This window comes from Tenrec ecaudatus, chromosome 11 (assembly GCF_050624435.1).
Source record: "Tenrec ecaudatus isolate mTenEca1 chromosome 11, mTenEca1.hap1, whole genome shotgun sequence".
NCBI lineage: Eukaryota > Metazoa > Chordata > Mammalia > Afrosoricida > Tenrecidae > Tenrec > Tenrec ecaudatus.
The window spans coordinates 18,198,127-18,208,377 of record NC_134540.1 but is presented as its reverse complement, the minus strand read 5'-3'; the positions used below and the strand labels follow the sequence as shown (position 1 = coordinate 18,208,377).

The following is a 10,251-nucleotide window of genomic DNA, read 5'->3' as shown; positions in this document are numbered from 1 at the left end:
CAGCAGCAGCCTGGGCGCAGCCATCTTTTCCCTCCCCGGGCAGCAAATCTCCTCTGCTGCGCGTGGCCACGGGCAGCAGCACTCTGGTGTCCAGATCTGGGCCGTGGCTGCAAACAATCACAGGAGCAGGACGGCAGCAGCCACATTCCAGCATGCCCCGAAATGCCCAGTCTCCACCTGGTCCCAGCAGCCCCCTCTTCAAGCCCTGCATGCGCGCCCCTCCCCCAGGAGAGCCAAGTCCTGAGATGCTGCCCAGTGGGCTTTGCGGCACACGGAGCACAGCCAGCCTCCTACATCCTGCAGAAGCAGGTCTCAGACCTTGCCCATCCGCTGGGATCCCCGGTTTATCTAGAATAGGCTTTATCAAGACTAAACTACAGATTGGGATGGGGGCAGTATTCGATACTTCCTGTATGGAATATGGGTTTGCACAAGGTCTGTATCGCATAACATCCTATTTCACAGACTGTGCGTTAGGCCACACGTGCCTAGAGATGTAGCATGTGGCTCTGTGAAGACTTACACTCGAATGCCTGAAAGGCTGGCGGTTGGAACCCACTCAGAGATGGCTCTGAAGGAGGACCTACTCCGGAAAAATCGGGCACTGGAAATCCAACGGGGCCCAATTCTGCTGTGACACAGGAGCCAGGATGAGTCAACTGCTGACATGACAGGTGATGGCAAGTGCCCCCTACGGAGGGGGCAATTCTCCCCTAGGACACCCACCTGGGCGCCGTGAGTTAGCAGGCGCTGGACAGAGACACATTTGCAGAGGAAGGCGTACTGGTGAAACGACATTCTTGGTTGTCTTAAATTTTTCATTATATTAGCTTTTCAAAAAAGAACTACCGAGGGGAAGTACAGTCAAAATAAATGAGGAAGGGGGCAGCCTGGCTCGTTCTGTCCGCCCAGTGTGGGGCTTCCTGTGTCATAACCCAGCCGACTCTGACTGGCACTGCTTGGCTCTGGTTCCTGTGATTTCCCAATCGGAGCAGCTCGATGCCTGCCTGCCCTGCTCAGTCTGCCACTGTCCTCCTGGCCATCCTGATTCATAGCGACCCTATAGGGCAGGGGAAAACCGCCCCTGTGGGTTCCCAGACTGCAATTTGCAGGAGTTGACAGCCTCATCTATCTCCCTCAGAGAGGCAGACAGTGTAGAACTGCTGACCTAGTGGGTAAGCAGCCCAATGCATATCCCACTGTTGCCAACAGAGCTCCCTTAGAGACAAAACACCAATGGTCACAGCTGATATGCTCAAGAGCCCCAAGAATGCAAATCTCTGCTGACTGCCCAACGTGCCCCAGAGCCTTCTCTTCCGGAATCCATGCTGAAGGTGTCTCTCACAACTTCTTATTCTTCCCTAGGAACTTTTAAGAGGCCACCTGTACCCATATTCCTCGTGTGCAAATCAATCCAAACATGCTTGAACTGAGTTAAGAGAACGTCCTCTTGTCTGGCTGAGTCCCAAGTCCCACACTCCCCTAATCCCTTCTCTGGCCCCATTCTTGACCATGGATTTTGGACAAATTCGCCCTTTCATCCCTGGCCTGGCTGGCCAATCACAGTGACTTCTTCTGGGGGCACAACTCACACCCCGAATTCCACGACCAGCTGGGACGTGGTCCTGGGGTTTAGAAGATCCCTTAAATGAAATCAGACCAGTGTGCAGCCCAATCCATACCCTGAAGCCAAGAGGAATGGAGTGAATGTTTTATTCTTTTAGTGTTTAATAGAATACATACACATCACATAATCAATGATTCACACGCATGAAGGAAAGAAAACAGTCTCACGGACTTCGGTTCTACAACTGGCTGTGAGGCAGGAGTCTATGGTCCTCTGGAGCATTTCGATGGCTGAGGAAAGATTCACTTTCACTTTGGGCCGTTTATTCAGAACAGAATTCATGGATACTTTTTTTTTAAATAGACTGGTTTTGTTTTGTTTTGGTTTTTTCCCCACCTTCTCTTCCTGTTTCCTTAAAGAACTCTGAGGAACTTCTGGGATTTTCTACTCCCTGGCCCCTTATATTTTGAGATAATGACTCAATGACATCACTTGTTCCTGGCTACAGGAGCCTGTTTCAGCTACTTTATGGCATAGGGCATTCTTGTTAATTTTTCATTCACTACAGAATCCAACAGAGCTCAGTGAGGACATTCCATATTTTACTAGACAAGCTTCTTTTTTTTTTTTCAGATGTCCAGGAAAAAAAGTGTTAAGCAACAGAAAATTCACATTTTCAAAATTAACATTCATGGATGAAGTCTTCAACTTTTCTCATTAGATGATGATTGACACTTTTGAGCAGTTGTAAATGAGTTGCCATCATTTATAGCCAATAGGAACAACAAAATGCACCTGCCTATAATGTCACAGAGACAGCTGTATAATAGTTTGCTTTATAATGAATGTCCACAGACGCCAAAGCACATTTTTTTTAAATTGGCTTGGAAAATAATCCCAAAATGTTTAAGTTGGCAAGAATTCTTGGTTAATTAACCTATCTTCCCTCCACCCAGGGCCACTCACTTACATCGATCTTCTACTTCAATTTCCTTTAAGAGTCAGAGGCCCCAGTAGAGAATCTAAGTCCTCAAAGGTTAATACTTTCAGATACTTTTAATAAAACTGTGACACAGAAGAGTTAACTTCAGCATAACTTGTCCCTATCTACAGGAACCAGTCTCCAGTATCCTAACCACTAGAATGAGTATATTCTTTCTCTAGATACAGGCACAGTCATCTAAGAAACTAACTCAGTTTTTAAATGATTTGTAGTACAGAAGCTCGGAGCCCTGGTGGCATAGGGGCTGAAGCGCTCGCTGGCTGCCAACCAAAAGGCCGGCTGTCCAAACCAACGAGATGCTCCTCGGGAGAAAGAGGCACTCCGATTCCTTCAGGATTCACAGCTTTGGGGACTTATGGGGACAGTGCTACTCGGTCCTCGGGAGTTGCTATGCGTCAGAATCGACTCAATAGCGGTGGGTTTGGTTTTATTAGTACAGTAAGGGAAACATGGAAAATTTGAAATGATAACTGATCTCTAAAAATCCAGGGCGAACGATTTACGGTGAGAGTGTGACAATAAAAAAATCCACTCACTTTTCTTTCTTTAAACCTTAAGTTAATTGAGTGAAGTCCATGTGATTTGGGTTATAAAACTCCATAAGGGCTTCAATCCCTCCAATCAACACTTCTCTAAATATCTGCATTATAATTCAGCATTTTTTAAACCTGGGAGTACAAAAATGTTTTCAGTATCAGATTCAAATGTACCATAACTTAAGGTGTGTTTTTTTTTTAAAGCTTCAGTTGACATGGCTTTAATACAATAACACTCTATGGACATTCCGATCAAAACCGAAACACGCCATGTATATTCCAGTTGCCTGGTTTGTCTGAGTTTCTCCCAGATGATGCAATTCCTCAGAGAAGCAACAGGCGCCATACAGTTGAGCCTGGCTGGAAAAGAAGATTATTGTGTCTAATATCACAAAGTATAGCTTTGCTCTCAGCCCAAAAGCAACAAATTATGAAACCCAAGAACAGGAAAGAGTATTCAAAGGGAAAAAAATAGACAGTCTCATAATTCCAAGGGATTTTTTTGACAACATGTAATAGCCATTGCTGAGAATGACTATGGTCTACAGGTATGCGAAGAGACTTGTTAAACAGGGAGCCAAAGCATTGAACACAGTACCTGTTTGGTTTGTTGTAACCACTACTTTCTCCTATGGTCAGTCACTTTTTCAAGTTAAATTCACTATCAAAAATCATTCGGTTGTATTTTTGAATACCAAGTGGTAATTCGGGCAACTTTAAGTGAGGACCTCTAGTCAGAGCCAGGTTGAAGCAGCGAGGATTGCCTGAATAACTGCAGCCACAATTCCAGGTTATGTGGTGTTAGGGCATCTTATCCCAAAAGGTTCCCTACACCCTCTCCAAGCTCACCAGTAATGGCCCAAACTCCTGCCAGCTGTAGACTGCCAAGGGTCCTTCCATGGCGCAGAGCCACGGAGGGGACGCAATCCAAGGGAACACAGGCCAAGCCATCGTACCTCAGTTAAGCCATCCAGCCAACCTAAAATGAGTTTCCTACTTAGCCTTTCCTTGGACCTAAAAGCAGCCAGTTTCCATGAATCAACTTCCAACTGTTTGGAGCAGTCATTCCTAGAAAGAGGTCAGTTTACGCTATTTATTAAATTCCCAATCCTTCATTAAAGAAAAGGAAGGGTTTATTGCAGAGCAACCAGAGAAAGTGGGGGGTTAGATGGGGTGGTTGGGGGAGTGAGCAAGGTGTCCATAAACAAGAGAGTCAAATAGTTTGACTCCTAGTGTTACAAGACAAACTTCATTAAGGCTTAAGTGGCAGGGATTTAAGATGGGCAGGTTTTCAAGGCTCCTGCAATTGTGCAGATTTCATAAGGAAAATCAGAACTGTGATGTCTTGCCATCTGCCACTGGTTTAGATTTGTCTTAAGATGTTCCCAAGTCTGTATTTTTTTTTTAATTTAAGCAATTTAACAGGATGTCATAGAGGATGGAAAAATCTCTCCGACCCTTACTTTTGGCCACTGAGCAACATTCCCAAACTGCACCAGCTTGAAACAAAGCTAAATCCTGATGCAAGTCGGAGAACAAACTCAAAGGCACCAACCCTGCGCTTCCTGGATGCTTGCTCCCACGCCCCTTCCTCCAGCATTCTGTGTGCACAAAACTGCTTACAAACCTGAAAAACTTAACTCTCATGAAGCCCTACCCAAGTCTCCTGGCCCTTTGAAAGGAGGAGGAAAGAAAGAGTGGTCTAAAAACAGGCACCTTGATTTTACATAGACAAGGGATCGACATAGGATTTGCCGACCACTAGTAACCCAACAAAAGTGTGGAGCAAACTCAGTTAGCCAATCACGTGGGTTTTCCTAACTCAAATTCCCCAGTCGACAAGGACATAAGAAATTCATCGAAGCATGTTACTTCAGTATATACACACCCACCAGCTGCTGCAAGTTCCTGGGGTTAAATATAGGAACCTTGATAGCATTAGTAAATGAATTAAAAAACTAAATGATTCAGGTAAAATGCTTCTCTACGCTATATACAGATTGGATCACATTTGTCTATAGAACCAAACGTACCCAGTGGCTAACATCTGTTGGGGACATAGTAAGATACAAGATCCATTTGTAGAAAGAAGGGAAAATAGCGCTAATTTAAACACCAAAAATGGCTCTTACAAAAATGTTTAAAAAAAAAAAAAAGCCACCATACTTTAGGGAGAGATGCTGAAACAAACCAACTAAACCAGGAAGGCATCCATTATCACAGGATTCCCAAATGAAGCCTCACAGCATGAAAAGACAGCAACTGATTTCCCTTCCCCTCGGGGGTAGACAGGATGTACAGAGGGAATTTGTTCTATATTAAAGGCATAAGGCAGCCAAGTCTCCTTCTGTGACTGTCACATGTCCCTAAGACACCATTGTATTGCTCTGCTCATTTTTCAAATGCTGGCCTTCCATTTAAAAATGCTCCGTTTTACCGGTTAGTTACAGACAGGAAGCCCTTGATGCTGAATTTCTCTGCGGCTCTGCCACTGGAACAGATCCCCCTGAACTTGGCACGAGAGGAGAGTGCGAAGTGGCGTCAGGTTGTCAGGTGTGCTGGGCCAGGGGGCAGGTGCCAGGCTTAGGGGAAATAAGGATTTCGCGTAAGGGATCATCAAGTCTGAGCAGCCAAAACAAACTGTACCCTGCAGGAGTCCGGGAGATATTTAAACCAGGGTTTGTGTGTACAAGGAAAACAAATGTTCAGAAACCCAAACCCTAACTGGATAACTCTTTGGTTAGGTTATTAAGTATCTGTAGCTCCTAAGTTTGGGATTCCCAACAGTCAGTTCAGTAACTGCCAGCTAAAAGAAGACGCAGATAAAATGCCTTGCGATATTTTCCGTGTACTAGTTAATGGTTTAAGATATAAATGGATGGGACAAACGTCCAAATTGCAAATAATACATGAAATATGTCTGCTCTCCCCTCCCCACCCTTCCTGCCCGCCTTCCTCCCCGCCCGCCCCACCCCCAACCCCAAGTCTAAGCATGAGGCTATTGCCATTCAGTGCCACGAGGATGGGCTCTCCCAGGGGCACCACTAACTACGCAGATCCCTTTAAGCGCTGCCGGGTGACTTCCTGGCGTGCTGGGCAGCCTGGGTGGACCTGCCCTCTTCTGCAGCAAAGCTCTTTCCCGTAGCTGTCATGTCACCCAGAGGCCACCAAGCGCCCAGGAGAAAGGGCGCCTCCGCCGGCAGCGAGAGAATGGCTTTCTGCACGTTGAGGTCCCGGCGGAGGAAGACCTTGCATTCTGTAAGGAACAGGCAGCTGATCCGCTCCGCTCTGCTCCCGGGCCTGCGCTAGAATCTTCGCCGTCTACCTGTAACTTTTCAGAGCGCTCAGCTCGTACAGTCAGTTTCCATGGGGCCTTAACTCCGGAAGCCCAGCGTTTCACTCCTTCTTCTAATGATCTATCTTTTAAGAGGGCCAAAAAAAGGGGGGGCTGTGGAACGCCCTTTCCAAAACACCACCTTCCCCAGGGTGATCGAAGTCTGATCGATTAGACCGCAAGTGAGTCAGAGGAACTCAGGAAGGTTTCAAGCAATCTCGCCCACACTGGACACACGATCCAGTCCGAGTCTGAACAAGTCAGGCATTTCCAAGTACTTGGTGATTCGGTGGCCCCACTCCGTGTCCATCTAGGATAGGGGTGGCGGGGGAGGGGTGCCTGAGGGTATGCCGGTGGGGGGGAGGGATGACTAGGCTCTCTCAGTTGGAGGGGGTCCAAAGCCCAGAGTGTTTGCGGCTGCAAGTTCTGGAATTAAGGGCGGAGGAGTCTGGCCCCAGCTCCTGGTGGGATTGGGGGGTGGGGAGGTTAGGGGCAAGGAAAAGGATGGGGGGGCAGGGTTGCTGTAACCATCTTCCCAAACAGGGAAGGACGGGACCCCGAGGGCTGGAGGGGGACTGGGGGGGGGGTCACTCCCTGCAGAAGACGTACTCGGTGTAGCTGGTCCAGATCTTGTCCTCGCTCTGGTCCGCGCTGCCGGCGAAGGCGCAAGTGCCGGTGGAGCTGCACGCCACCATGTGGAAGCCCGACTCGGACAGCTTGTCAAAGGCCTGCTCCAGGAAGTTGAACTTGAGGTAATAGCGCGAGGTGTAGCGCTCCGGGGGCCGGTCGGGGTCCCGGCTCTCGTTTAGGGTGTCCCCGAACACCTCCTTGGCCAGCGACGTCTTGCCGCACACCGTGATGCGGGCCACCCGCCGGAACTTGGCGTCCGCCTGCGCGTCCCGCCCGATGGTGTAGGAGCCGCGGTAGCCGATGGTGATGTAGCCCGAGCGCCGGCTGCCGTCCAGCGACTGGGACGGCGTGAGCAGAGGGCCCGCCGCGCCCCCGGACGGGCTGCGGCTGGCCAGCTCCAGCGTGGGCGACGGCGCCCCGGCCGAGGCGCCCTCCTGGGGCTCCGGCTCCCCGTAGCCCAGCTGCAGCAGCTCATCGCCCAGCGAGCCCTCCTTAAGGACCCCGCGCCGCGCGTGCGGCGGCCCAGGGCCGGGCTGCTGGGGCGCCCCGAGGCGCCGCACGAGCTCCGGCAACTCGAAGTACTCGGCCTCGCGCTGCAGCCGGCTGCGCTCGGGGAAGTAGTCGGGCAGCACGAGCTGCAAATCCCGCAGGTAATCCAGGATGTAGCGGAAGAGGAAGCCGTCCCGATCCAAAAAGAAGCGGCCTTTGCTGTCCCGGGCCAGCTCCTGCGGCTGCTGCTGCGTGAACATGCGCCAGAGCAGCGAGTCGGGCACGGCTACCACCGTGCAGCGCCGGGTCACATACACCTGGCCGCCCACGTTCAGCTCCACGATGTCCGGGAAGAGCCCCGGCTCGGCAGAGGAGGACGAGGAGCCGCTGCCGCCGCCGCCGCCGCCCCCATTGGGTAATCCACGTGTGCTGTCCGCCAGGGCCATGGCACAGAGGCGGCTTGGCTGGGCACGGGACGCGAGCGGGGCCGCGCAGGAGCCGCAGTCGCCTGGCCGGGGCCAACGCTCAGCCCTGCTCTCCGAGAGTCGCGCCGAGCCCAGCGGTGCGAGCGCGCGGCTGTGCGCCCCCGTGCGCCCCGGTGCGCTCCGCCAGCCTCGCCCGCGCGCTCCAGGCGACTGTCGGGTCGCGGCGGGCGCGCCGCTTAAGTAGAGCCGCCCGCCCGGGCGGCGAGCAGGAGGCGTGGGCGGCGGCGGAGCGGCGGAGCCTCGCTGGCCCGGCAGGGGAGGGGGAGGCGGGCGGAGGAGCGGGGCGGGTGTGTGGGGTGGGGTGGGGGTGGGGAATCGATTTGCATCTTAAACGCTGACGCAGCGCCCGGCCGCTGGCTCCACCCCGGCTCGCGCAGGGTGGGGGGGGGAGACCCAGTTCGTCCCCAGACACCACCCCTGTCTGCGCCCCAGTCCCTGCCTGCTCCCACCCAACTTTCTCCGGCACCCAAGCGGACAAAGCCAGGCCTGGCCGCCTTGGAAGACCCACCCTCTATCAGAGGGGCGGTCCTTGCGCCCCCTCCAGCACCTCTCCCCGCACCCCTGCCCCGCGCCCACCTCCCGCAGTAACTCTGAAAAGAGGATGTAAACTTCGAGGCTTCTTGGCCCCAGGGAGTGGAAGTGCGGAGCAGCGGAGCTGGGCCGCCTCCGGATCTGGCCGCTGAGAGGGTGGCTGAGGGCTGCCAGTGCCGGGAGAGCCAGAGAAACGCCCGCGGATACGACGGGACCTCTGCAGCCCAGAGGCGGCAGCTTGGGGTTCGTATAGCCTTGGGGAATGAAAACACAAATCTGGAAGCAAACTGTAACCTCGACATCCTGCCACAAAAAGCTCCGGGTGCTTCGTTTTCTAGGCGCAAAACAGCCTCTGGTTAGGAGACTTCAAAACAAGAGGGAATGAACTGAGATCCCAAGGAGGAACTCGGGTGAGCTGAGGATGGAGAATGACCGAGAGCGGGGCTCAGCCAGTGTCCCACAGAGTTTTGTCTCAGACTGAGGACAGAGTTTGCAGCTTTGAGTGACTCCGGCCATAAAATGCACATGGGTTAGCAAATCGTGAACTCTCAACCCCTAGTGACCAGAGGTCCCGCTTTTGGCTAGATACCGTTTGCTGTGTTTATGCTCCCTGTAGGTATGTGTTTCTGCCCTCCCTCCCTCAGCGCTGTCCTGTTTCTCACGGGGCCTTGGGCTTGTGCAGGCCCCCCTGAGCGGTTCCCATCGTATCCACACACTTTCTCATCCAGCTTCAACCACAGTCCTCCTTCCCGCCTCAAAACAAGCAAAAGGCTTGCCAGCGCAGCGGTGCCTCTGGATTGCTCCGTGCTGTGTATACAGCCTGGCTTCTGCTTTGGTAGCCCGCTGCTGTTAACCCAACCCCAGGACTGCTCCATTGGGTCTCTGATTGTAAACCTTTCTCCTTCCACGTGGCTGTGGTGGGTTTGAACCGTTGAACTTGTGATTCACAGCCCAGTGCTTAACCCGATGAGCCACGGGATGAACTGTACCTATGGTGTGACTCCCTGTGGGGAAGGGATTTTTCTCTTATGTTAATGGAGAAGTATCATTGTAGTGTGTGTATTATATCAAACTCTTAGGCTGTAAAAGCAGCCATAGAACAACTCAAGATTAACAAGGAATCTAGGAATTTCAACTCACTGTCAAGTTGGTTCCTGATTCTGACTTAGTGGGTGATGCTGTAACTGCAGAGACCCTCTCCGCGGGGTCCCTTTTATAGAGCCATGCCCTTAATCCAGTCGTCTAGCTGCCCGGACTGTGAGATACAAATGTTTGATAATGCCACCCGTTTGTCATCTTTCCTGTGGGAGCAGCCCTACGTTACGTAAGATAGGCATGATGTTCTGATCGCTGGAGAGAATGTCAACTCCACAGAGAGTAGTGGAGCGTGTTAAGAAATCCTCTGACCAATGGAGATGTGCACCTGGTGGGTCAGCCAGGTCTGGCACCAGGTAGTGAAGAATGCAAGGTGGAGTAAGTGCCAAGTTGCTTTCAGTGTAGTGTGTCCCGTGTGCAAAGGGTCAGAGGTCTTTGCCCTGTTCAGATTTGAAGGGCAGACTGGAACCCAAGTGGAAGGTGAATTTTGAGAATGATGAGGGCCACGAATGTATAAGGGTGCTTTACTCAATTGATGTATGTATGGATTGTGATAAGAGTTGCATGAGCCCAGTAAAATG

The 10,251-nt window shown here is 51.7% G+C and overlaps 1 protein-coding gene across 1 annotated transcript; it reads right to left on the bottom strand.

Moving 5' to 3' along the window:
• Positions 1-1,696: 1,696 nt before the first annotated feature.
• Positions 1,697-8,201, bottom strand: KCTD12 (potassium channel tetramerization domain containing 12). The gene has a single exon (XM_075562964.1). It carries the CDS (start codon positions 8,003-8,005, stop codon positions 7,028-7,030), a length of 978 nt encoding a protein of 325 aa, XP_075419079.1. The 5' UTR covers positions 8,006-8,201; the 3' UTR covers positions 1,697-7,027.
• Positions 8,202-10,251: the final 2,050 nt, after the last annotated feature.

Coding starts and splice junctions, on each gene's coding strand:
- KCTD12 (XM_075562964.1), bottom strand. CDS start 8,005: ATGGCCCTGGCGGACAGCACACGTGGATTACCCAATGGGGGCGGCGGC.